The 27,839-nt window shown below is 52.2% G+C and overlaps 1 protein-coding gene across 2 annotated transcripts; it reads left to right on the top strand.

The window, feature by feature from the left end:
• The first annotated feature begins 11 nt into the window (after positions 1-11).
• On the top strand, positions 12-25,260 carry PMM2 (phosphomannomutase 2). Of its 2 annotated transcripts, XM_043456444.1 has the most exons (9): positions 48-168; positions 885-1,082; positions 5,886-5,997; positions 8,377-8,453; positions 9,105-9,196; positions 12,092-12,191; positions 12,303-12,378; positions 14,292-14,407; positions 23,786-25,260. In XM_043456444.1, exons 3-9 carry the CDS (start codon positions 5,901-5,903, stop codon positions 23,885-23,887), a joined length of 660 nt encoding a protein of 219 aa, XP_043312379.1. In that variant the 5' UTR covers positions 48-168; positions 885-1,082; positions 5,886-5,900; the 3' UTR covers positions 23,888-25,260. The 2 variants fall into 2 exon arrangements, with proteins under 2 accessions (XP_043312378.1, XP_043312379.1); XM_043456443.1 differs by lacking the exon at positions 885-1,082 and having other exon boundaries at positions 12-168.
• Positions 25,261-27,839: the final 2,579 nt, after the last annotated feature.

Raw genomic sequence — 27,839 nt, 5'->3', positions numbered from 1 at the left:
CTCCTCCCGACGTGCCCTACGGCACGGGGGCCGGACCCGGAAGTTCCGGGCAGGGTTCCAAGTGCCAGCGAGTCCTGTTTGGTGCGCGTGGAAACTAGGGTCATGGCTGCGCCCGGTCCAGCGCTCTGCCTCTTCGACGTGGACGGGACCCTGACGGCCCCGCGGCAGGTAAGAGGCGCCCGGTGGTAGCCGGTTCAGAGCCCCCTACTGCTCCCAGACGGGGCTAACGACCGCCCAGGTAGGCAATCTGGGGCGGCTAGGGACCGCCCACCTCCCTTGGAGCGACTGAACTCTGCTGTGTTCCCTGGAGGGCTGAGACGGAAGCCCTAACCAGATCTTCAAGACCCCAGGGTGCTCGGAGAGATGGGACAGGCCGAAAAACTCTAAGAGAGCAAGGAACTTGTGTTGGCTTGGAAAACGCAATTCTGGACTCTCACCGTCAGCCCTGGGTGTGAAACCCAGCTCAGCCCCTTTACCAGCTTGTGTGCTCTTCTCAGACGTATCCCTGTGGTCTGTGCCTGTAGCTTGATGTGAAAGACAGATTTCCAGGTCAGACAGGCCTAGTAGAGTCTCAGCTTTACCTCCTGACAACTATGGGACCTTGAGCAAGTCACTTAACCTCAATATCTATGGCCTTAAGTGGGGAGGTGACCTGTTCCTTGAGGTGTTTGTGGGGGTGGGTCGAATGAAATCATATAAGTTCATGAAAGCATCTTGCAAATGGGTTCAATAATACTGGGTTCAATAATACTCAATTAGTATTAGCCACCACCACCACTGCCTCCTCCAGCCCTGCGGTGGAGTGGGGTGATGGATAAGACCTAGATTGCTACAGGCTGTCTGTTGGGAGTGTCCTTGGACTCCTGGAAACTTCTCTTTTCCAGGTTTTGTTGCCATGGGCACAGATTTTGTGATGTCGCTCACTCTGACCTCCCTCTGGCACGAATCAGTCACTGAACAGCGGCCGTTCAAACTTGGCACTGGTTCCAAGTGGCCTCGCTGTCTTCGAGTTCTGTCTCTACCCTGCTTGGTTCCAGCTGGATGGTAGCAGTGGTGGGTGCGCTCTGGAATTCACACGGAATGTATGTGATCTTAGCCGCATCATTTTACCTTTCTGAGCCACAAGTGCTATGTATCTAGTGATGATACTCAATTGCAAGTTCTCCAAAGGCCCTTTTTGACTCTGAGATTCCACAGTCCACGCACACTTGTAAGTTAAAAACCCATAGCGGTTCAGAGCCAAGGTCAGTAATTCATTGTTTGTAAAGGGCCAGGTAGCAAATACTTAGGTGTTTGCCCACCATATGGTCAGTAGTAACTACTCAACGTTAATGCAAAAGCAGCCATCGATCATACGTAGACACTGTAGCTGTGTTCCAGTAAAAGTGCTGCTCAGTTTGGCTCTTTGGTTGTAGTGATCTTGGGTTTACATTCCAAGGTTTTTTACACAATATCATTAGAGCCTCTTAACCTTTCTCCCTCTTTCATCCCAAGTAGGGTAGTTATTTCCATTTTAAATTAGGAAACAGACACAGTGAAACCATGACCTTGGTTTCCGTACAAGATCTGATGCAAGTCTCTGGGCCTCAGAGTATTGTTATTTGCTAAGTTTGCCATTTTCTGCCAAGGCTTCAAGGTGGAGGCTGTTCTGGTTACTAGGTGTGCCATTCAGGAATGTGCTTCTGATTCCCTGTAGGAATCAGGAAATATAAGCACAAAGTATGAAATAGCAGCAAAACCAGGCAACCTGCAGTGTATTCCCTTGAAACATATGAAACGTTTCTTTGGTGAACATGATTTTTACACTTAAAAAAAAAATCTAAGTTTTATGCACTGGGTGCTCCAGGTAAAAAATAAAGCTAATTTAGCAACAGATCTGCATTATACAACCTTTCCCTTCCTCAATAAACAGCATTCTCAAATACTGATAAGCACAAGGCAATCCGAAAGCAATCAAATGGATTATCTTTTCTTGCAGCTGCTGAAACAGGATATGACCTAATCAGGTAAAATCTAACCAGTGGCGTCCAGAGCTTTGCGCATTTTAGTGTGCTAGTAGAACGTTGCTGTTCTGAGAGCTTTCCTGAGAAATGCCATTGCATCTAAAAGCAGTTGAGACTTAGAAGCCTGCAAAGAGAAGCAGGGCATAAACCTGGGTGGACTGTTTTCCAGCTTTCTCTCATGAAAAGCTTCAAACGTACAGAATCGCTGGGGAAAAAAAACAGCACCCAGAAGAACCATATTCACATCACTTAGATTCAACAATGATTGGTATTTTTTTTAAATTGGTTTATTTTTGGCCACATTGGATCTTTGTTGCTGCCCTCAGGCTTTCTGTAGTTGCCGCGAGCAGGGGCTACTTTTTCTTGGCGCGCCCTGACTTTGGGGTGGCTCTTTGCGGAGCACAGGCTCTAGGCGCATGGGCTGAACAGTTGCCGTGCGTGGGCTCAATGGTTGGGGTGCATGGGCTCAGTTGCCCCACAGCATGCGGACTCTTCCCAGATCAGGGATCGAACCCGTGTCTCCTGCAGGTGGACTCTTATCCACTCTACCACCAGGGAAGTCCTCACTCTCTTTTTTTAATCTTTGCTGTATCACTTCCAAAGCTGTAGTCGTAATGGTACTTCACCCCTGAATATTTACACCTGCAGCTCTTGAGGACAGGGACCGCTGTTGTAAGCACAACCTCGTGATCACACCTCAGGAAACGATCAGCAGTGCCCTAAAGTGATTTTATACAGGGGCCAGCAAACTTTGCTCTGTAAAAAGCTGCTTGTGGCCACAGTCGAGCATCTGAACTCCCCCAGCCCGGCCGCAGGAGGTGGGAAATGGTTGAGGCTTGCACAGCTGCTCACCCCGGTAGTCATGGTTGCAGACACCACAGAGGTGAATGGATGTCACTGTTGCAGTCACTGTACAGAAACAAGCAGAGGGTTGGTTCTGGCCCGCAGGCCTGGTTTTCTGACTCTTCCTCTGCTCCTTAATTTTCCTTAATTATCCCTGAGAAGTCTTCTATAATTTTTTTTTTTCACATTAATTCCAAGTTTGGGGCTCCTTGTGTTTTGTTTTGTCTGGGATGACTTATAAAGAATTCCTTGAATTTATCACAAGAGTTATTTAGAAACATTATGACCCAATCAAAAATTGGGCAGAAGACCTCAACAGATATTTCTCCAGAGAAGACAGACAGATGGCCAATAAACACATGAAAAGATGCTCAACATCACTCATTATTAGAGAAATCCAAATCCAAACTACAATGAGGTATTGCCTCACACCAGTCAGAATGGCCATCCTCAAAAAAATCTACAAACAATAAATGCTGGAGAGGGTGTGGAGAAAAGGGAACCCCCCTACTCTGTTAGGGCTTCTCTGGTAGCTCAGCTGGTAAAGACTCCGCCTGCAGTGCAGGAGACCCTGGTTCAATTCCTCAGTCAGGAAGATTCGTTGGAGAATGGAAACGCTACCTACTCTGGTATTCTTGGGCTTCCCTGGTGGCTCAGCTGGTAAAGAATCCACCTACAATGCAGGAGACCTGGGTTCGATCCCTGGCTTGAGAAGATACCCTGGAGAAGGGAGCATCTACCCACTCCAGTATTCTGGCCTGGAGAATTCCATGGACTGTATATGTATAGTCCATGTGGTCGCAAAGACTCAAACACGACTGAGCGACTTTCACTTCACTTTCACTTCCTACACTGTTAGTGGGAGTATAAACTAATACAGCCATTATGGAGACCAGTATGGAGACAAAACTAGAAATAAATCTACCATATGATCCAGCAACCCTACTCCTGGGCATATACCCTGAGAAAACCATAATAGAAAAACACATATGTGTCCCAGTGTTCATAGCAACACTGTTTACAACAGCCAGGACACGGAAGCGACCTAGATGTTCGTTGACAGATGAATGGATAAAGAAGCTGGGATACATATATACAAAGGACTATTACTCAGTCATTAAAAAAAGAACGAATTTGAGTCAGTTCTAGTGAGGTGGATGAACCTAGAACCTGTTATACATAGTGAAGAGAGGCAGAAAGAGAAAAACAGATATATTAATGGGTCTATATGGAATCTAAAAAAGTGGTATTGATGAGCCTGTTTGCAGGGAAGGAATGAAGACGCAGATATTACAGAGAATGGACTTGTGGACACTGGGGGAGGGAGAGCATGGGATGAATGGAGAAAGTAGCAACAGCATATAAACAAGATGGATAGCTGGTGAGAAGTTGGCACTCTGATGACCTGGAGGAGAGGGAGGCGGTGGATGTGTAATTATGGCTGACTTGCATTGTATGGTAGAAATCAATACAACATTGTAAAAAAAAATTTTTTAATATATTTAAATAAATGGAAAAAAGGCCTCTCCGTGCCCCCACACACGAAAAGAAACATGGCAACAGTTTTGCTGTGTGGTTACTTTCCTCCATATCTCTCTCCTGTGGTGGGGGCTAGCAGAGATGCTCGATTGTGGTCAGAAGCAGCTGGGTCTTATTTCCTGTCGAGAAATATTTGCTGCCATCTGTAAGGGAGAAGGTGCCTCTCTGACCCATGCATGTTGAGCATGTCTTCTGGCTGACCTGCCAGACCATTCAGCTCATCAGTGCTCACAAGGATCCAGATAAAAATAAATGGTACCCTTTGGCTTCTGTGTGAAGGTGGAAGTGTCATGTTTGTTGTGAGTGTTGCATTTTTAATGTTCTGCAATCACAGGAATCTTCCCCACTTCCTCCCATTCTGACCTCATGTCTGAGATCAACGCGTGGGGGGGCCTCTGGGGCCCATTTTCGGTCACTGACTCAGAGGCCCCTAGACTGTTCACTAGGTCAAGATTCCACCAGAAGATGTGGAAAAGATTGCACTCTCTTAGAAGCCCTTCTGCACAATTTTATTAACCATATGCATGTACTACTCTTAAAATAATGCCTTCTAAAGAAAAAGAGAAGATTGAACTCTAGATGTTTTTGTACTGGAGTTAAGTGGATTTTTTTGCTTTTAGTTTCTGGTAGTTTTATTTGTGAAGATAAGTGTACAGTCACAGCTTTATTTATGAAGATAAGTGTCCATGTAAGTGTACGATTAAGATTGCCAGCAGCAATGAAACAAGGGTTTAAAAGATACTTTGTGGTTTGCCCTAACACAGGGATATCTGCTTCATCTCAGTTTAAAATTTATTTTGAATTAGCACACTAGTTGGAATTAGCAACAACTTGAATCCATAAATGCAATACAGTGTAGCATTTTAAAGGAATGGATCTATGTGCATTCTGGAAAAATCAGCACAACTTAATACTGAGAAAGCAAGTCATTGTGCAAGACATAGAATGAGTCCAAAAAGAATGTTTCAAAAAGTAGAGCCTTTTTATGTATATGCCTACAGGCAAGTGTATAAATGCACAGGAAAAAAAAAAGCTGGAGCAAAACATAACAGCTGTTACTGTATTATTTGTGTGTTTTAAGACAGGTAAAATTTTTAATTTAACAAGTTTTTTTTTTCTGATAAACTTGATGTCCCAAAGTGAAAGTGAAGTCACTCAGTTGTGTCTGACTCGTTGTGACCCCATGGACTGTAGCCCACCAGGCTCCTCCATCCACGGGATTCTCCAGGCAAGAATACTGGAGTGGGTTGCCATTTCCTTCTGCAGGGGATCTTCCCAACCCAACGATCAAACTCGGGTCTCCTGCATTGCAGGCAGACTCTTTACCATCTGAGCCAGCAGGGACTCCCCCAATGTCCCAGAAGCACAGCCAAACAGTTGGTCTTACCTGTAGATGCAGAAGCAGATAGCCAAGTATGAGAGTAAAGATTGTGCTACTCTTGGGGGTCTTAATCTCCCGATTCCTGCATGTCTCCTGACTATTTTCCTTTTGAAATGCAGAAAATTACCGAAGACATGGATTGCTTTCTGCAAAAACTGAGGCAGAAGATCAAAATTGGCGTTGTCGGTGGGTCGGACTTTGAGAAAGTACAGGAGCAACTGGGAGATGACGGTAGGCTCTGCGTTGCTCATTAGGTTTGGTCAAAGAGTAACTTCTTGTGAGGTTATCGGGACCCATCGCCACTTAGTGTTGTGGTTACAGCCCTGAACCCTCCTGCCTGTGGGGCAGCCTTCCTGCTTCCTTGTTGGGGGAACATTTTCTCTGCCCTTAGTTTTTCTCTCTTTTTTTAATCCTATACATACATCTCTGGAGCTGCTGGTGAAGCAGTTGGTACTCAGACACGTGGACAGAGGGACCTAGAAACGTGGGTGTGTGTCTCGGCCTGGAATCCTTGCTGATATCCTTTAACTGCCTTCCTGGCTTCAGTTCAGGCACCATCCGGACATCGTGCTCACCTGGGTGTTGAGGGGTCCTGTGGGTCTTCACGCCCACCTCCGTTGTCCTATCGCAGTGCTTCCCGGAGTTACCCAGGCTCCTCCCCCACCTAGGGAACCAGAATCCAGAGCCCCGGACCTCAGGAAGCTGGAGACTGACTCAGTAGGTCCGTGGGGCCGGGAATCATACTTCAGCAACTGCCTTCGGGAGATTCTAGGGCTGCTTATGTTTTATGTAGCGCTGAATATTGGAGACTGTCTGCTTATGTCTGTCTTGAAGACTGGGACTACGGATTATTCATCTTCATGGCCCCGGGGCCACTGGGGTGCCTGTGAGAAACAGTGGGTGGAGACCTAGAGAGCCTGAGCTTTCTCTTTGGCACCAATGACATGTGGGGCCAGGAACTCTCTGTTGTCCGGTGCGCAGGATGCTGCTGAGCGGCATCCTCGGCCTCTGCTCACTTGATGCCAGCGGCGCCCCCTCGCCCAGGATGACAACCACACGCGCCTCCAGACACCGGAGATGTCCCCCGGGGCAGCGTCACCCCCGGTTGAGAACCACTCCTCGAGATGTAATACCTTCCAGTGCAAATCTGTGTGGGGTGTATGTACCAGACCGGTTACTGAAAGAGTAGTCTATGCGGTCCCTTTAAAGCCCTCTGTTCTGGGCTTCCTTGATGGTCCCAGTGGTTCAGACTCCATGCTTCGGCTGCAGGGGTCGTGGGTTCGAGTCCCTAGTTGGGGAACTAAGATCCCGCATGTCTTGGGGTGCAGCCCAAAACAGAAGCTCTCTGTTCCTCTTACACTAACTGTCCTTGTAGGTGCTCTGTTTAGAAATGCTATAAAAAACATGTTGTTTAATTTAGTCGCTCAGTCATGTCCGACTCTTTGTGACCCCGTGGACTGTAGCCCGCCAGGCTGCTCTGTCCATGGGATTTCTCAGGTAAGAATACCGGAGTGGGTTGCCATTTCCTTCTGTAGGGGATCTTCCCGATCCAGGGATCAACCCTGAGTCTCCTGCACTGACAGGCGGATTCTCTACCACGGAGCCCACCTGGGAAGCCCGTATAAACAACATAATGGGGTACATTAAGACCCTGTTACCTGGTCCTGATTGCCCTTTATGCCTCTGATCAGGTATTTAACCACAGGCTCAGAGAGGTTTTGTCAGTGTAGGACAGTGTGTTACCTTTCAGAGTGTGAGTGGAAACACACACACTGTGTTTCCACTGTGTGATTCAAAACAGTCACGAGCCAGAAGAAACTGAAAGACCCACCTGTATGAGAATCACCTGGGGACCTCGTTCAAATGCAGAGCTTGGCCCCCACCCAACACACCGTGCCTGGGAATCTGCACTGTAACAAGCGCCTGAAGTCTGAGACCATCCAGATTGATACGGGCTTCCCCTGTGGCTCAGCAGTAAAGAATCTGCCTCCAATGCAAGAAATGTGGGTTCAGTTCCTGGATGGGGAAGATCCGAGGGAATGGCAACCCACTCTAGTATTCTTGCCTGGAGAATCCCTGTGGACAGAGGAGCCTGGTGGGCTACAGTCCATGGGGTCACACAGAGATAACTGAAATGACTTAGGATGAACGCAGGCAAGATTGATGTGGGTGGTCTTAAGAATCACCTGAAGAGCTTTTTTAAAAAAAATCTTCTGATTCTTAACCTGGCCCTGCAGGTTCTGATTCAGAAATGCCGGGAGCATAGCCTCAAATTCAGCAGATTTTCCTCACTGTTCAGATGACGCAGGTTCCAGCGGGGTTTGGGAGCCATCGTTGCCTTCAACTTGCCTTTACAAATAAACAGGAGGAAGGCAGAGACACGCAGTGACCCACCACCAACTCTTCAGTCTGCAGCCTAGTCGTCATCTGTTAAATTGATAACAAAGGGCCTTTTAAAAAAACTTTTAAGGAGCTTTATTCCACCCTCCCAATCTGTTAAGATAGGTCAGTACTGGAGTTTAGCAGTTTTGTTGGCCATGTGTTAATAAAGAAATAGAAACACAGGGTTCAATTCATTCCATTCTAAAGTGTCTTTTGTTTTGTTGGCAGTTATTAAAAAATATGATTACGTGTTTCCAGAAAATGGCTTGGTAGCATACAGAGATGGGAAACTCTTGTGTAAACAGGTAGGTTTGCAAGTATCCAGACTACGAAAGACTACTAGTCAGATGTTTTCTGGAAAGGTACTTGAATGCCTCCGGGGGCTGAGTGGTAGTGAATCTTCACCCTCATTTTTTACGTGTTGAACCATGTGACGATTACACATTCCAAATTGCTAACTTAATTTTTATAATTGCTTTTTAAGGGTAATTAATCTAATATTTCTGTTACGATAGCAGAGACCAGTGCAGGCTGCTTGCTACAGACATTTTTTACGCAGTCCTGTGTAGCTCTTATTACCATTAGGATCATTCTGTTCAGAAAGAAGAGGAAACCGAAGTGAAACAAATATGTTTTCTATCCATCTCTGCAGATATTTTAATGGAATAAAAGTAGCAATGATAAACTCTTTGGGGGCTTCCAGGAAGCACTTTGAGAGATAACGAACATAAAAATCTTGAGTAATGAAGTAGGAAATGGTTTTGACTGTAGCCCTTTATGGTTTGCCCGATGTTTTCAGCAAATAAAAGGAAGAGGAGAAAGGCAGTGTGGGTGTCGTCCACCCCCGCCAGGTGACCGACCTTCAGCCCACGTGGCTGAAGACCTGGCTTGGCTGGAAAGCCGTTTTGAAAACATCGCCTGCTGTGTCAAGTAACATCAGCCTTTTCTTTATCTAGAATATTCAAGGTCACCTGGGTGAAGCCCTAATCCAGGATTTAATCAACTACTGTCTGAGCTACATCTCGAAAATCAAGCTCCCGAAGAAGAGGTGGGTTTGCTCCTAGCAACGAGGCGCCACTGGAATATGGCGTCACATCCTCTGGCGGGTTAGGGCTTAGTTAACTCCGCAGCGCAGTGCTTACCAGGGGTCACCGGCAACCTTCTGCGAGGCCAGCAGTGGACGAATGACTATGTAAATGATGGCGTGTCCACATGACAGGAATTGAAAGCTCGATGCTTTCAAAGGCTGCCGGTCAAGGCACCTGCCTGTGACCCAGCAGCGTGGGAAAAGCATCAGCCCCAGCTGGGGGCTCAAAACTAGAGGCCCCTAAGCCAAATCCCCCCCAGAGCCAAGTTCGCTTGGCCCCTGCTGTTCAATACAATCTGAATTAAGTGCTATCGTTTTTTATTTTTATCCATTCATTCATTCATTTATTTTTGGCTGTGCTGGGTCTTTGCTGCAACGCATGGGTTTTTTCTAGTTGTGGCGAGCGGAGCCTACTCCAATTGCAGTGCCGTGGCGTCTTGTTGCAGAGCACTGTGCTCTAGAGTTCCCGGGCTTAGTTGCTCCAAAGCATGTGGAATCTTCCCAGACCAGGGATCGAACTGTGTCCCCCCCCCTTGGCGGGTGGATTCTTAACCACTGGACCACTGGGGAAGTCCCAGTGCTGTCATTTAAAAGTCTGATTTTAAATGTCTGGGCTTCTGGCTTCTGTTGCATCTGAAGACCCAATAGGTCAATGCCCACCCTCAGCATGGCAGCAGCTGGGTGGGCACGGGCAGTGCTGACCCCTGCCCCCACCACCATCTCCAGCCTTTCACAGGCCGTTTATCTCATTTTTCTGGCTTCTCTAGACATCGATTTATGAACCTACCTCTTGCTCTGAACACTGATCATCTCAATTCTCATTTTTAAATAATAACAGTAACATGCACACATGCCCACAATTGAAAGAGTGGCAGGAAACAGACTGGATGCTAATGGTGGCTGTCTCTGGATAATGAGGTTACAGGTGGTTTCTTTGAAATACTTTTCATTTTCTTCTGTTTTCTGCACTTGATCTGTGACACCCTAGTGATTAGGAGGTGAAACATTTCTTAAACGGCAATTAAATTTCAAGACATGCTGCACTTTCAAGACTGAATTCCTGAATCAGGTGGCCCTGCTCAGCTCCTCCTCTCAGAGGGCGGGGCTTTTGGTTTTCTCGTCTTTTCTCATCTGTCCCAGGAAGCAGGGTGGATGAGACAGGCGGGCCCTCAGGTCCATTTTCGTTGGAACTGGGAGGTGACCTATGAGCGTTCGCTACCCTGCGGTGTTGACTTTTGCATAAGTTAGAAATTCTCCGTTGTAGAAGGTATCCCAGGTCAATTCAGTCTTTACTTTGGGCTAAGCGTTAAGGGAAAATAAAAAGAGGGTAACATCCACTCCCGTTCTCAGAGAAAATGTCGTCTAGTGAGAGAGACCAGCGTGCAGAGTTGCGACTCTGCATTAGTCCAAGGTTCCCGGTGGATTCAGGAGGCAGAGCCGAGACCCTCTTTGAGCAGCGTTTGCCCACGTTTCTCGTGGGCCTCACTCTGTGCCCCACTTAGAGCGGGCAGGTGCATGAAACAGCAGATAGTCCAGATCTTCAAGGGGGAAGTGCATGCTTGATCAACCGCCTGAGTCCTGGTGTTAGAAGCCGTTCAGCAATGCATCAGCCGCCCTCCCTGCCTTGGGAATGAGAGTAATAATGTGTCCTTGAGCTGGGGAAACAATGGAGCTCTTTTTCTGACAGTTTAGGACCCACAGGCCTAGGATCCCCCACGAATGATAACCGTTGCCCCTGGGCCCTCGTGTACATGTAGACGGTGCGGGGGACCGGCTGGGCTGTACAGAGTCCAGGACAGCTGGGCGGGGGTTGGAGCAGTGTCTCCGGCGCACACATGCTTGCCTCTCTCTCTGCAAGTGGAGCACAGCAGGGGAGGGTCCCGTGAGGGAGATTTTGCTATTTTCACTTTCCTTGATTGAGTATTCATTGCTACTCAGTTAGCAAAGTACTTTTACATAAAGATTTCAGGAGCTCCTTTGGGGGCTTAGAGTGAGTGCCCTTAGCCCCCTTCTGAGGCTCAGAGCGGTGCCCAGGCTCACCTGGTAAACTGGCCTGCCTTGGCCTGGAATCTGGTCCCAGCCCCACGCCTGGCGCTCGGCCTCACAGAAGCTTTACTGAGCTCGCCTGAGATCTCGGCAGCGTTTCCTGCGTCAGTTCGCTTGGTGAAAAGCAGCATTTCACAGGCTCCCTGGCCGAGGCGCCTGGGTAGATGCTCAGGCCCCTCGGGGAGCCTGAGAGCTCGTCATTGTCTCCGTAGCGCTTTGCTCACTCTAACAGTCTCTGCCCAAGAGCAGCACTGTCCAGCTGAAATGTAATACAGTTTTTGAGCTTTCTGCGGTGCTGGGTTTTTTGTTTTTTAGGAAAGAAAGGAACAAGGGAAATTAGTTTTAATATGCTTTATTTAACTGAATATATCCAAAATACAGTCAAGTCAAATATAGTCAATGTAAAGCATCATTGGGACCTCCCTGGTGGTCCAGTGGCTAAGACTACGCGCTCCCGATGCAGGGGGCTGCGTTCGATCCCTGGTCAGGGCACTAGGTCCCTCATGCTGTAACTAAGACCCAGCTCAGCCAAATAAGTAAATGTTTTAAAAGATAAGTCAAGCATTATTAGTGAGGATTACACTCTTTCACATGAAATCTCTAAATGTTCTTCTCCAATTGGATCAGCCACAGCTCAGGACTCACGGGCCACGTGGGGCTGGTGATGGGCCATGGCCCAGCACAGCTCCTCCACATGTTGATCACACCCGCCTCTGCCTATGGAATTGCCCACCTCTTAGCCCGTCTGTCCTTCTGCCGTGTTGCTCAAATGTGTCTCTGGGACTCCTCTCCCCTTCCCCTCCCGCCCAGGGGCACTTTCATAGAGTTCCGTAATGGGATGCTGAACGTGTCGCCGATCGGAAGAAGCTGCAGCCAGGAAGAACGCATTGAGTTCTACGAGCTCGATCAGGTGAGTCTTCCTGACATAGCCCGGGTGTGCAAACACGTGGTGTGCCTCTATGTGGCCAAGAATGCCGCTGTCCACTGCACTAGACTCTCGGTATCTTTTTGTCTTCCTCAGAAAGAAAAGATAAGACAAAAGTTCGTGGAGGACCTGCGAAAAGAGTTTGCGGGGAAAGGCCTCACGTTTTCCATAGGTACCATACGTCCGAGGGGTTCGTGCTGGGAGGTGGCTGTGGGGTGTGCTCTTGAACTTGGACTCAGTCTTGAACTTGGACTCAGTGCTCAGTTTGCTGATGAGCAGCAGGATTTTACGGGTGGCCCGTCCATAAGGGGGAAAGCACTCACCTGGGACTTCCCTGGCAGTCCAGTGGTTGAGACACTGCACTCCCAAAACGGGGGCATGGGTTCAATCCCTGATTGGGGAACTAATCCCACGTGTTGCACAGCAGAGCCTAAAATAAATTTTTGAAAAATAAAAACCACTATCCTGCAAAATCAACTGTAGCAGCAACTTGCCAGGTTAGGAGATGATCTCCAGGCTGCTGGTTCTGAATCCTCACCCGTCAGGATTCTTCCTCCCAAAGCTTCTCCTGCTCAAAAATGAGAGCATCTTGCTTGATGAACTGTGTGTGATGAAGGGGCTTCCCAGGTAGCACTCTCTCATGGTAAAGAATCCGCCTGCCAAGGCAGGAGACGCAAGAGACTCAGGTTCAGTCCCTGGGTCGGGAAGCTCTCCTGGAGAAGGGAATGGCTGCCCACTCCAGCATTCTTGCCTGGAGAATCCCATGGACAGAGGAGCCTGGCGGGCTACAGTCCATGACTGAGCACACACACACACGCACACGCACGTGTGTGCATTTGATGAAGAGTGAGAACTTAGCCGCACACCTTTGAGCCAGAGACAGCACGTGGGTGACTCCGTAGAAGAGAGATGGGATGGGGCAGGGGTCGGAGGGAGCCTGTCAGGTCAAGTAAGTCGAATGTGTCTGAAATCCTGTAATGTGTGACCAGCAGAGAACCTTAGAAGTCGCTTGGGCTGATTTTAAAATCAAGAAACAGGGCCCAGAAAGGAGAAGGCACTTGTCTAGGTGCCTGCAGCTTCTGCCGACAGTGACCAGCCAGCGTGACCGTTTCTGTGTCTGATGCAGAGCCCTCCTGCAGCGCCGGGCGTCTACGCCTTGCACTCAGGTGGAACACGCCCAGCTTTAAGCAGACGGGTTTCTACTGTCAGTGCTGTTGAGCCATTTCTTAAAGCCCTGTCTTTTCACCAGCTCTAATAAGCGAGCGTACACTTGCCAGAGAACTAGAGCTGCAGAGGGACTCTGTGTAAAAGATGAGTGGGTGGGCTGTTAAGTGTCCTGAGAAAGCCTTGAAAGGGTTTTGTGTTGCCCATGAAAGCTGTGTGGAAAATCGCCGTCCGTGGGATTTTCATTTTCCTGCACAGCAAGCTGGGTGCATCTTGCTGTTGGCAGGGTGCCCCAAGAGTGAGGTGTGGCTGGAGGTGGGCAGGGCTGCAGCAGGCTGTCGGCCGCTTGCACGCAGGCCTGCCTCGGCGTCTAAGCCTGCCCTGCAGAGGCAGACGCGGTTCTCACTCTGAGTCAGCATGCTGCGTCTCTCTTTCAGACTTCAAATTTTTAGATTTTAAGTGAAATGGTATCAGGGGCGGGGGATGCATAATGCCAAAATTAATTTCTAGGGACTTCCCTGGTAGTCCAGTGGTTAGGACTTCATCTTCGAATACAGGGGTGGCAGGTTCTATCGCTGGTCAGGGACCTAAGATCCCGCATGCCTCTGGGCCAAAAAAACAAAATGTAAAACAGGAGCAACACTGTAACAAGTTCAGTAAAGACTTTAAAAATGAGCCATATCAAAAAATATATGTATATATCTATACCTTAACTAAAAATAAAACAACCATAGCAACAATTATTTAAAAAAAAAATTCCTAGAAGCTACTCCTAAAGTATGGTAATTAGCAAGCCAGGGTAATAAAAATCAACCCTGGGGCTCCAGTTACAGACTAGCTTGAAGGGCACCTTTTTTTCAGGGACACATCATTAACCTCCTTTGCATCTCTGGCTCCTGTGTCTCTCTCCCCGCTCGGCAGGAGGCCAGATCAGCTTCGACGTCTTCCCCGACGGCTGGGACAAGAGGTACTGCCTGGGACACGTGGAGAAGGACGGCTATAAGACCATCTACTTCTTTGGCGACAAAACCATGCCGGTAAGTATGGAAGTGTGTTAGCAGTCGCGTTGTTCAGTTTGGGCTGGGGGAAAGGACAGACAGAGGGGCTTTCTCCCCCACCACGCACACTTCACCCGGCAGCCTGGCTGACCCTGGGCGGCAGCTTCTGTCCTACGGGGTGGGGGTGATGGAGCCCCCTCTTCTCTGCGCTCAAGACACCTGATGCCCCTGGAGGTAAGGATAGAGCCTTTCAGTGTGGTGTTGAGTGTCGCCCGCCTGAGCACCTTCCAGAACAAGACCCGGGGCTGTCATCATATTCTCTTTGCGTTTCGAAGCCCTTGCCTTTTTTATTTTTCACCGTATTTTCCCCCAGAGGCGTTCATCTTGATTAGGCGCGGAGCCCTGAATGGTGGCAGAACGGGAATCTCATAGGTCTGATGTTCAGGAGAGGTGAGAGGTGCAGGGTCGGATGCAGGCATCACTCACAGCGGGTAGGGGGCCGTCCCGGGGGCACGGTCAGGAACCCCCAGTCCAGGACTGAACCTGAACTGGAGGCTGAGAGCAGAACCCGGTGTGGAGAGCCCAGCGCCGGCCGAAGGGATTTCCCCGGAGCCTCGGGGCTCTCCTGAGGACAGGCAGGTCTCCGCGGCTGGACCGAGAGGCGTTGCCGCCATTGAGGCTCCCAGGAGGTGCGCCCCCGATGGCCACTGCCCAGCCCGGGGCCGCCACGCTTCACCTTCTCACCTCGTGTCCCTCTGCTTCCCCGTGGGCCACCCAGGGTGGTAGCTACCCTGCTGTCAGCCTCCTGGCTCGGGCTTTGTGGCTGAGCTGCAGCAGCCAGTGAAACAGAAAGACTGCGTGGACGGAGTCTTTAATTCCTCCAGCACAAAACCCAGGATTTGTGCGGTTTTACTACAGTCTGTTCCAGGAGGAGGGCTTCCAAGGTGGTGCTAGTGCTAAAGAACCCGCCTGCCAATGCAAGAGACGTAAGAGATGGAGGTTCGATCCCTGGATTGGGAAGATCCCCTGGAGGAGGAAATGGCAATGCACTCCAGTATTCTTGCCTGGAGAAGCCTGTGGACAGAGGAGCCTGGCGGGCTACAGTCCATGGTGTTGCAGAGTCGGACTTAGCACGCACATTCCACATGGACCTGCCTTTTTCAGGAAGATCTCCACGTGCTAGTCTTCCCGCAGGAAAGGGACTTCCAGATAGTATAGTCTCAAGTCCTGCTTTCCAAATTATAACTGGGGGACTTGCCTGGCAGTCCAGCGGTTAGGACTCAGAGCTTCCACTGCTGCGGGCCTGGGTTCAATTCCTGGGTGGGGAACTAAGGTCCCACAAACTGAGTGGTGTGGCCAGAAAAAAATTATAAACCTGGGTCTCAGCGAGGTTAACCTTCCCAAGGTCACAGAGCTAATGATAGAGCTGGTGACCCGAGAGCCAGCTGCCCACTTTTTCAGTGAGTATAGTTCCCAGTCCACAGACCGTCTCTCCAGCGGGCAAGCTTCTGTCTCGTTCCCAGTGAACACCGTGCTTCTCAGGAGCTGTATCAGTGAGCCTCTCAATGATGGAGAGAAAAGGTTTATAACCACCTCCTTTTGTTGAAATGCTTTGAGGCAGAAGTGCTTTTAAATTCAGGCCTTGGGGAAGAAAGTCACTGTCTGAGGCAAAGCAAGCAAATGATACTACCCCCAGGATTTAAGGGAGGGCCAGAGACGTCCCCCGTCCCCCCAGCTTTGAGCCGGTCCTTGTAGTCTGAGAAGCAGGCTCTTAGATGGGCCAGGACAGATAATTCTGTGACGATGACCATCTTGCTCTACGTAAACAGCCCTCTGAGTCCTTAGTTGGGGCTTTGCAGAGTGGAATGCACTTCTTGAGGTAATGAGTAAACGACTTCTTTGGGGAGTTTTTCATATAGGAATTAGAGAGTTTTCTGTTTAACCACTGCATTACCACACATCAGTCTGTTTTGTTGTTTATTGTTGTTTTAACTTTTATTGGAGTATATGCTGTGTTTCGTCACTCAGTCGTGTTGGACTCTTTTCGACCCCATGGACCATAGCCTGCCAGGCTCCTCTGTCCACAGGGATCCTCCAGGCAAGAATACCAGAGTGGGTTGCCATCCCGTCCTCCAGAGGATCTTCCCGACCCAAGACTTGAACCGGGGTCTCCTGCATTGCAGGTGCATTCTTTACCGGCTGACCTACCTGGGAAGCCCTTACGGGAGTATAGTCACTTTTTAATGTTTTGTTACTTTCTGCAGTACAGCAGTGAATTAGCTATATGTATACACAATCCCCTCTTTTTTGGATTTCCTTCCCACTTAGGTCACCACAGAGCATTGAGTAGGCTCCCTGGACTCCAGAGTCCTGTCTGACTCTGTGACCCATGGGCTGTAGCCCGCCAGACCCCTCTGTCCGTGGGATTTCCCAGGCAAGAGCACTTTAGTGCATTGCCGTTTCCTCCTCCAGGGGATTTTCTTAACCTCGGATTGAGAAATCCCTGTGTCTCCTGCTTTGGCAGGAGGAGTCTTTACCACTGACCTCTTTTACACATAGTAGTGTATCAGTTACCTTCTTTTTTAATCTTACCTACCTTTAAAAAATGGGTACTGTGAAATGGAGGTACCCCCCCCCCATTCTTAATTAATAGGCATTCACTGTAGAAAACTAGAAACAGCATGAGGAAGAAAGTAGAAGGCATTGGTGAGTCACAGCTGACATGCTGCCCAGCCTTTTTGCATGTCTGTACATGACCCCAAATGTGGCACCTGGCATGTTCTTTCGTTTCTTTTCTGCTTTTGTTCTCAACATATTTCATTCCTTCCCCCGCGTTAGGGAATATTTTTTGAAGACAGACTTTTGATGGCCATATAACATTCTAGCGTTTAGGCACAGTCTATTGACCCATTTCCCTAGGAGGCCCTTTTGGGTTGTGGCTCTTTGCTCTCGTAACGAACACTGTGGTGAACCCTTCTTGCGTCATCCTTAGCCCTCTTCTCTGATCTTCTTTGTCAGTGGTTTTCCTGGAAATGGGAGTTAGCAGCCCAGCCATCTGAATCTCTTAACATCCTGACACTCGGAGCAGTTCAGATACTAGCTTTAAGCATCTTTTCGTATTCAGTGATAGACATTTTGAAAACTGTTTTCTTTCTTTGTGCTGGGCAAATGTTTTTGCTGGCTTCCCGGGAGATGGCACCTGAGCTGAGTACTGGGTGAAAAACCATTTCCCTGCCAAGCTCAGCAGACTCAGTTTCCCTCTGATGGGATCTGACATTGTATGGGGTCCCCCGTGTCTTCCCCAACCCCCATCCCACCCTGAGGACCTCCAGAGAGCAGAGGGGAGAAGTAGGAGGCTGGCCTTTGCTTTTCTAAACCCTTGTCAGTGCTGGAAACCCTCTTATCCTCGCCAGCAATCACAACAACCAGTGTCCTTCTAAACCCAGCTCCGAGTTCAGGTTAAAGGCCCTGGCTCCAGCCTTGGGGGGCCTCAGTTTGCTGTGGGAGGGAGACAGCCAGGGCTTGGGAAGATGACCCAGGCTCTGCCTGGCTCTCTGGGGGGCTGTCACATCACCCCCAGCCTTCCTGAATTACCAGCCAACAGTGCTACTTGTTTAATGCTTTTTGTAAAAAACATCTTGACTTTAAGTCGCTGCAGCATGAAAACACATCTGAAGCCTTTGTGAGCATTACCCACTGATGGACTTTGCCTCCATAGTTCCTCTCTGGTTAATTCAGCTCACAGTTCTCTCCTCCGTGTGTTGAAACGGCTGCGGAGAGGGGCCGGCCCAGCTGGGACCCCCGCCCTTCGCAGGAGGAGATGGAGTAAACACAGCTCAATGCCAGGTAGCCTGAGACAGCTAGAGCAGTGTAACAGGCCGTCTTACTGTCTAAAGACAGAGAAGTCCTCTCTCCTCGAGTTTGTGTGTCTGTGCCCACGGGGAGTCTGAAAAGATACCCCAGAAACAAATTCCCGAGTTAACTGTGGAGGTGGGGGCAAGGATGGGAGAGGGACTTCCCACTGTGACCAGATCCTATTCTTTACATTTCTGAACTGCCTGAAGGTGCTATCTATTGAAAAATAAAACTTTAAACTGTCTCATTGAAAAAGGGAAGAAGACGAAACTTTTCAAGTACTTCCTCAGCGCCAGACCCTGAGCTAGACACTTCCACGGGTCTCCCCTGTCCCCACCGCAGCCGGGAAAGGCAGGGGCCCCACAGAGGGTCAGCCCCTGAGTGGGCTCTGGAAGCCCCTCCCTTGTCATTCTCTCCCCTCACTTCCAAAGCACTGAGATCACTCTGCCTTTAAAACCCGTGTGGTGGAGACGGGCAGTGGGCTTGAGAGCACGCAAACCTGCGCCCCCAGAAGCCTGGCGCAGTGACCACAAGTGAGTCTCTGTCTCTTCCTGGGCCTCGGTGCCCTGGGCCGTCCACTGGGGCACGGGTCCCCTTCTGAAGGCTCGAGAACAAAGTGAGGTCTTAACAGGGCAGGCAGTGGGGCAAGCCTGGCCTGCATCCAGAAGCCAGCGCCTTTAAGGAAGTTAGGATAAGGCTCCCTGGGGCTGAGGGTGCTGTGTGAGGCTGGGGCCCCCGGGGCGGATGACGCATCACCGTTGGGAGTGGTACCCAGCCACCCTCGAGATGCTCGTAGGTCTTCAGCCGCAGTCAGGACCTCCTCGCTGTGCCCAGCACCTCGAGGCATCTCCTGGACCCCCAGCGAAAGCACCGTGTCCTGGGGTCAGACCCGCCTCACTCACGGCTCCTTTCTCTGGTGAAGTCTAAGGGCCAGGTCTCAGGAGGCTGGTGGCAGGCTTTGTTAGCGGGGTGACCGGAGCCCCCCGGAGGCTGGGCTTGGGAAGATTAGAGGGTCTCAGCCCGGCCGAGAAGACCCCTGTGCCCGCCCTGAGAGGAGCAGAAGCTAGGGGTTCGGAGGAGCCACAGGTTCCGGGTGTCCACCGGGGACCCGCCTTCCTTCCAGACACAAGAATCCACGGCCTCCCGGGTCCAGAGGACCAGACGGTGGCTGACTGGACCAGGCCCGAGGCAGCAGTGGCCCCCGCCGGCCCCAGCGTTCCTGCTCAGGGGGAGCGGGCCCCCAGGGGGCGCTGGTGTTCACAGCATCAGCTTCCTGAGCCAGGACCCCTCACAGCTCTGAACCCCATTTTATGGATCAGGGGTGGGGTATGCCAGAGCCATCAGCAGATCAGAAGGTCAGTCACCCAGGGACTTCAGCCCAACAGCCAGCTCGCTTTCCACCACCCCTGGCCTGGTCATCTTATGTGTGCATGTTCTGTTGCTCAGTCATGTCCGACTCTGTGACCCCATGGACTGTAGGCCACCAGGCTCCTCTGTCCATGGGGCTTTCCAGGCAGGAATACTGGAGTGGGTTGCCATTTCCTCCTCCAGAGGGCCTTCCTGATGCAGGGATCGAACCCACATCTCCTGCATCTTCTGTGTTGGCAGGTGGGTTCTTTACCACTGAGCCACCTGGTCATCACTAGATCTGAACCCACTGGTTCTCGGCCCTGGAGGCACATTGGAGTCACCTGATTCCTTTCAAAACCTCATGTCCCTGGTGCCAGGCTCTTATTACTTTTTACCCTGTTTACTTTTTTCTAGAAAAAAAAAATTAGTACTATTCTCTAAGGGCATTCATTTTCAAACATTAAAGTTGTTTGAGATTGTGGTCACGTCAGTCACTCAGTCTTGTCCAACTCTTTGCGACCCATGGACTGCAGCACACCAGGCTTCCCTGTCCATCACCAACTCCTGGAGCTTACTCAAATTCATGTCCATCGAGTCAGTGATGCCATCCAGCCAGCTCACCCTCTGTCATCCCCTTCTCCTCCCGCCTTCAATCTTTCCCAGCATCAGGGTCTTTTCCAGTAAGTCAGTTCTTCGCATCAGGTGGCCATAGTGTTGGAGTTTCAGCTTCAGCCCCAGTCCTTCCAATGAATATTCAGGACTGATTTCCTTTAGGACGGACTGGTTTGATCTTGCTGTCCAAGGGACTCTCAAGAGTCTTCTCCAACACCACAGTTCAAAAGCATCAATTCTTCGGCACTCAGCTTTCTTTATAGTCCAACTCTCACATCCATAAATGACTACTGGAAAAACCATAGACTAGACAGACCTTTGTTGGCAAAGTGAGATTGCTCTCACCCGCAGCTAGTCCTCACACCAGGACAACAGCACATGTGGCAGTTAGGTGGGGAGCCCCCAGACCCACGGCCTGCTGCCCGAGCCCCGGGCGCCTGGCCCTCAGGTGGCTGGAGATACCTGAGGTGGGAGCTCTCAGTTACCTGGGCCTCTGGCCCCCCATCGTTTGTTCTTTCCCAGTTTTACTGACGAATTTTTAAAGCTCCTGCGGTGGTTGTCACCTGCCGCCAGGGGGCGAGTCCCTGCTCTGGGCCGAGCCCTGGTCTCGGAGGCCTTTGTACCCCTAACAAGTAGAGACTTGCCAAGCGCCTGTTGCACTCCCCGGGGTAAACATCCACGTGCAGCCGCAGAGCCCGGCTATGCAGTGGCGGGTGTCCACGCAGCCCAGACCCCCTGGGAGTCACATCGAGTCTGTCGCTCGCAGGAACCCGGGTCCGGGACGCTGAGTCCTGCTCCCCCTCTTCTTCTCCAGCGTCAGGATAATCAGGTTTCACTGGAACCCTCTCACCTGCAGCCCAGACCTTGGCCTCTCGGGGATTAAATATTAATGGGCGACCTGGGCTGAGCCGGGGCCTCTCCTTCGGGCCAGCCAGGTTCACCCCTACGGAAACATGACTGCTTATTCATCCTTCCGCCCCCTCCCTCCCTCCCTCTTCTCCCGGGAAACCAGAGCTTTGTTCTGGCGCTTGGGGGAGGCTGAGTCTGGTAACAGCGGTGCATATGTAAATCCAGTTTTGAAATTTCCACCATTTCCTGTCCTCCGAAGTGTTACTACCGAAGTCGTATTTTTCTCGAGGGCGGTGCCCTCACTAACTCGGTGTTGGGGTTCTGCTTCTCCCGACCTCCTTCTGAGTCTGGCTGGCGAGGTCTGTGCCGCCCAGGAGGAGCCCGCTGCGCTCTGAGGCCAGGTCCCCGGTGGGAGAGGCCTGCAGGCGGTTCCGCTTTCAGAGATGATCTGAATCTCTGGACCTTGGCTTCGTTACAAGCCAGTGGCTTATACCGCAGTGGGGCTGACTCAGGTCCAGAGACAGCTCCCCTACCTGCCCGCCCCCCCTCCCCCCGCCATCAGGGCGGAGGATGGCCGTGCCAAGTGAGGCTCTGGGGGGCACCCAGCTGTCCCCACATGGGACGCCTTCCCCAGGGGACCGGGCGTGGCGGCCCTGAGCCTGGTTACCCCAGAGGTCCTGCTGCCCAGGTAGTGTCTTACGTCCGCCTTGCACCCTGGCTGGTGGCAGGCGCCTCCTGACTCCTGCTCCCCCGTTGGAGTCCTCATCCCCCGCCCCCAACCGTTCTCCAGAAGGACCCTCGCGACATGAACCTGACCATGTGAAGCCTGGCTCCCCGGAGACTTGGCGTGGACCCTGTCCTCCCGTCCTGGCCCCTCCCAGTGGGTTCTCAGCGGCAGTCTTTCCCGGATGGGCGGTCACTGTCTTCTCCGTCGCCTCCCTTCCTTCGGCCCGGCCCTCGGCGCGGAGGCCCCTCCCCACATTCTTCACAGCCTCCCGCGGAGCCGTCTGGGTCGGTCTCAGAGACCAGCCTGGAAGGCAGCCCGTCGGTGGACGTTGCCACTGTCCCTCCAGCTTCCGAGCCCGGGCCTGGCGGGTAGTGGGTGCTGCCCGCGGTTTGATGGTCTGCCCGTGAAAGCTCAGCCCTCCCTCGAGGGTGCCTGAGTGACACCGCGGTGAGCGTGTCCCCGGGGAGGCTGGGTGTCTGACGGGGCCGGGCTGGGTCTCCCTCTGGCGTCAGCTGTTGCTGGGCGCCGTGTTGGTTTCCCCACGCCCGGGCGGGCCTGAGAGGAGTCTTGCGTTTCCTCGCAAGAGTTGGTTTCCCACGTAATTGTTTTATTGTTTTGTTTTTTAAATATTTATTCGTCTATTTATTTGGCTGCGCCAGGTCTTAGTTGCAACACTCGGCATCCTTAGTTGAGGCCTGTGGGATCTAGTTCCCTGACCGGGGATCGAACCCCGGGCCTCCTGCTTTGGGAGCGCGGGATCTTAGCCTCTGGACCACCAGGGAAGTCCCACACATGTGTTTGTTTAGGAGACGTTGGCCATGAAGTGGGAGCTGGCTGGATGACGAGAGTCCTCTTATGGGACATAAATTGGTGAGGCCCACGTAAGGCCCGGCCAGCTTCTGGGAATGCACCTGCCCCAGCGCGGCTCCACCTGGGCCCAGTAGCCGACCCACGTGGGTCTGTGAGCCTCACCACCTCCGCCTTCTGCTTGGGGGTGGCTGGTTCTTACAAAGATGAGAGCAGCTGTAATTTCAGGTGTCAGTCGTTTAAAAGGTTGTCAGATTTTTTTTTTTTTTTAAGATTTTTTAGTTAGGCTGCTTATCCACCATTACAAGGAAAGTGTAGGAATTTCCATGAGATGGAAAGCAGGGGCAGGGCCGGGGGTTGTGGAAGCAGCATTTCCCTGAGACAGGTGTGACTGCAGAGGGGGTTTCGGTGCTGGCTCTGGGGGGGTATCACAGTCATGGACCCCCTCTGCCCGGCATGCCCGGGTCCTCCAGACACATGCCCTCAACTCCTGGGGGCATAGTGGGCGAGGGAAGCAAGAAAACCTAGGGCCCCGTGCTCGCTGAGCCCGGGGGCTGCCCCAGGACTGCTCATCCACCGGGGGCCTCCCCACCTCAGGCAGGGTTCCGCCACGATCCCCCCTTCACAGACGGGGAGCCACCTGCAGCACCCCCGTCGCTGGTGCTAGAACCAGGATCTGAGCCCAGGTCAGCAGGCTCGGGCTCCAGCCACGTGGGCCTGTTGAAGCTTAATAAACCACACTCAGCCCCTCTGTCAGGCCAGCCACACGCGTGGCCAGCGTCAGCTCAGAAATGGACCGTGTCCATCATCCCAGGACGTTCAAGGGCAGCGCAGCTCTGGCCCGTCTGCCTTCCCCTGTGACCTGTTAGGAACATATGGGTGCGGTTACAGCAAATCGACAGCGGCGAGACTCCTGTCACCCACTCTGCCTGCTTTCTTGATAGAAAAATAAGCCTTAGACAGGTCTTCGGGAACATCGTGATTGCTTGCACAGGCGTAATTACATGTTCCTAAGCTGAAGGCAGTTCAAGGGAAGGTGAAAAACCTTCTCGGTAGCAACTGTGCCGGGTTGTTCCTCTCCTGGAATGGTAGCTGCAGAGATGCTCCCAGTGAAACGCAGGGTCCTCATTTCTCTGGTGGTCCCAGGCCCTGGGGTGGCAGGGGCCGAGGCCCAGGACAAACCAGGTGGTGCCTGCATCCACCTCATGTCTTTACAGGGCGGGAATGACCACGAGATCTTCACAGACCCCAGGACGGTGGGCTACACGGTGACGGCGCCCGAGGACACACGCAGGATCTGTGAGGAGCTCTTCTGCTGACCAGCCCGCTCCCCGTGGGAGGCGGTCCCCCCCAGCCCACCCCGCAGTCCTCACTACGGTACCCGCTCGGCAGGGGAATGGCCCTCCGTTTCCAGGACCAGAGGAAAAGGCTTGTCAACAACGGTTCCAAGGACCACCTCCAGCAGAGTTACATCCCCACCCGAGTCTCCAGCCACCCCCACTCCAACCCATACGTGCAGTCATGGTGCCCCCAGGGGTTTTGTTTTTAAACTTCCCCCATCGTTCTAGAATGATCCAGAGAGAATGAAAGGAGTGAGCCTGGACCCTCCCTCTTCATGGGCCTCATGGAAAATGTAACATGTTCATGCCGGGACCCCCTGCATCAGCACCGGAAGGGGGGCTCTTGTGATGAGAAAGGACGTTTATGATGAACCGAGCCCAGCACAGACGGTTAAGACATTTCCAGAAACAAAGCCCATGAGTGTCTGCGCCGGCTCAGTGACCACTGACCCCTAGGACTTCTCACATCACTGGCGGAGGACTCGGGGTAGCTCCGTATCCACTACACGCTGAAGTGCCCGCTGGCTCCAGGGACATGGGCGGTGGAACCAACAGCCCTGCCAAGAACTGGCACACAGGCCGCCCCGAGATGCTGCTCTGAGCCCCGGCCCTGTGAGTGCCGGGGCCATCACACTTCACCTGAAGGGCCTCCTCCTGAGGGATCAGGGAAGGGCCTAAGCTGCTAAGGATCTGGAGCCCGGTCTTTGGTCTTTGAATAATAAGCCCGCCCCACCTCCACACCCCCCCACACGCCTGCCAGCCCTCCCTCACCCAGACTTTGACCCCGGGGCTGGAACAGCTAGCTCTCAGGCCTGTAACCCTCACTCCCCTCCTCCCTCCCGCCTCCTGCAAGTTCCTGTGTGGCTGGAAGGACGGCAGCTCTGGCCCTCATCCAGAGCACGGACGCAAGCTTTCCAAGAAAACGGTTCACGCATCACTTTTCAGCTTTGGTCCCTCCAGACCAGGGTGGGGTCAGTCCAGGCGGGACCTCTGCTGGGGACTCACAGACCTGAACCTGAATCTGGGGGTGGGGGAACTGGAGAGGGGTGTTCTGGCACCCCACGTTGGTCCCTACCAGGTGCCTTCATCACAGGGGAACCTGGTTCCCCCCGAGCCTCTCCCCAGCCCGGCTTGTCTTAGCTCGGAATTGGCGAGTGCAAGCAAGAAGCAGCACCAGGCTGGAGCTCGGCCCCCACCCGCCCGCCCACGGTCACGTGCTAGGGCGACCGTCTCAGTGGTCCCCAGGACTCAGCAGTCCTGGGGCATCTTTCCTGGCTGGATTTTACAAATGATACTGTAATGATCTTTCAAAATGAAAAGCAGAAATTAAAGTGATTTTATTGGTTCCTGTTTCTCATTGCGATTACTGTTTTGTCCTCGGGTGGTTCAGTGAGCTAGTGCCTACTCAGATTCTGGGGGAAGAGCTCAGCCCTTTGGGACCCGAGAGTCACTTTTCGACGCAGCGCTTTCCACGATGTTGCGGGATGGTACCTGCAACTGGCAGAGACCTTTCCTCCACGCTTCTCTGTCCTCTGGGTTAGTATCCAGTGGTCCGTACAAGTCCCATAACTTCTTATGTCAAAACATAAAACAGTTGAGTCTTACCTTACTCAGACTGTCCCAACCCTTATAAGAGGTGGAGGGTGTGCTGTTTCTCCACCCTGCTTGGAGCTCCCCTGGGCAGGTCCCAAAGGCCAGCCCCACCCCCACCCCGCAGTCAGAATTCCAAACGACTTCGGACTTCCCGCCATCCTTCTCCAGCCTCTGTAGTCTTATCCCAGGTCAAGCCCAGCCCAAGCTCCCCTGGTCATGTCGTCCATCTCGTCTTTCTTTAGACCTTCTCCCAGGTGGCTCAGACGGTAAAGAATCTGCCTGCAATGCAGGAGACTCGGGTTCGATCCCTGGGCCTGGAAGATCCCCTGGACAAGGGAATGGCTACTCATTCTAGTATTCTTGCTGGGAGAATCCCATGGACAGAGGAGCCTGGCGGGCTACAGTCCAAAGGATAGCAAAGAGTCAGACACAGCTGAGCATGGATGCTCAGATGGGATTACAGTCCCCACCACACACATAACAAGCAAACTGACTTCAGGGTAGCGCTTGGAAGAGTGGGAGCCATCACTCACTTCATCATCCCCAGAATGATGATGAGAAAACCCTGTGAGGCAGGACTGTGAACCCTGACAGGTGAGGGTAAGTCCCTCCCTGCCTTCGAGGTTCCAGGACGGTAGACACTGTCACAAGAAATGTAAACACAGTAGCTCAGTGTTGAGCAAGAGGGAAGCAGGGAGGTCACCCCAGGTCAGCCTGGGGCTGTTAAGAAAGCTTCCCGCCTCCCTCTTCCCCTTCCCCAGCAGCCCCCCTCACCGCCTCCCTCCCCAGCACCCCCCCCCCGCCCCCTCCCCCAGCACTCTGGAAGCTGACCTGGGTTCAAGGGCATAGGAAACCTCAGGGGGAGACCACGCCAGCAGCTACTGGCCGCCAGGAAGGCCCTTATGAACCTTGGTGAGGAGCTTGAACTTGACCCCTAGGGAGGGATCTGCATGACTCTGGCAGGTCTGTCCAGCTCCCGGGCAAGGAGTGACTGGAGGCCCAGCCGAAGAACCAGTCGGGCAGACGTCTGGATTCTGGGTGCGACTGGGTGAGGCAAGGCGGCCTCGGTGGCCCAGAATCACTTCCTCTCCCGGGGCTTCTTTCCTCCCCAGGCAGGGCCCACTCAGCCTCATCTGCCCGCCCTCCACAGACGCCAACACCCCTTTCTGCAGCTCTTCCTGCCCCCTGCGCCCTGGCTCCCACCGAACCCTCCCTCATGCTAAATGCTGGCTCCAGCCTCCCCCTGAAGGGGTTCGATGGGCTGGTTGTAATTTTTCCTAATGTGCTCTGACCATCAATATGCTCTTATGTTAAAAGATGTTCACCTGTGCATCACCCCAAAGTCATCACAAAGCCTCTCCTGCCCCTCTGCATCCCCCCCCACACCCCCCATGCCCTTGGAAACCCCAAACCTGGGCCGCCTCCCCTGTCTGCATCAACAGCGAAATGCATCAACAGGGCACTTCATAGCAGGCCAACCAAGTGGCATTTCCTGTCGTCACGAAGCCGCATCCCTTTGCTCAGCTCAACTCATCTACATGTGAGGGTGCTGAGTAAGGAATGGGGCATGGATGATCCCATTTTCTTACTCATCCCCCCAGAAAAAGACTGAATGACTGTATCAGCCTCCTTTGGGGAGATGTGCCCCCCATCCCCCCCACCTGCTGGCTTCAAGGAAGAACTCCCTGCAGCCAGATTCCACCTTAACTCAGAACGCCAGACTCTCCGGCAAAACAGTTTATTGAGAAAGGTGCTGGTGAGAGGGAAGACCTGGAGTCAGGAGTCCGCTTCTGTCCCCAGCTCAGTCACCAACACCATCCATCCTCCCAGAGCCTCTGGGATAACTCAAAGATTGTGCTTTGAGTGGGGAGAGGTCCCTTCCAGCCCTCACGACACAAAGATGTAATCACCCAGGAAGAATGGAGCATTTACAAAGGAGTCTCCCCCAGCGAGAGGACCCACAGGTCACCTGGAGGAGCAGATCTGACTTCCGGCCCACTAGCAGGTTGGTGGGGTCACGTGGAGCCCCAACCATGTACCAGGGTGAGGACAAGGCAATGGGGTCACCTGGGGAAGCAGGTGGCAAAGACGCAGACTCTCAACCTCAAGGATGGGTCTTGGGGGACGTGACTCCACTCAAAGTGTGGTCCATACCCAACAGACAGGGATCTCCGGGGGCCACCTGGGGACCGTCCAAGGCTTCAGGGGAGACGGCCACTGCAGACCAGCAGAAGGCAGAGTGGGAAGGACCCTTCAACAGGGCACGACAGGCTGGGAAAAAAGATCAACTTCCTTAACTGTGATGTTTCACCGCACACTTGTAACCAATACTTATTAG

This window comes from Cervus canadensis, chromosome 32, assembly GCF_019320065.1.
Source record: "Cervus canadensis isolate Bull #8, Minnesota chromosome 32, ASM1932006v1, whole genome shotgun sequence".
Classification (NCBI taxonomy): domain Eukaryota; kingdom Metazoa; phylum Chordata; class Mammalia; order Artiodactyla; family Cervidae; genus Cervus; species Cervus canadensis.
Note: the sequence above shows the minus strand (reverse complement) of the source record. Positions and strands in the feature narration are given on the sequence as shown.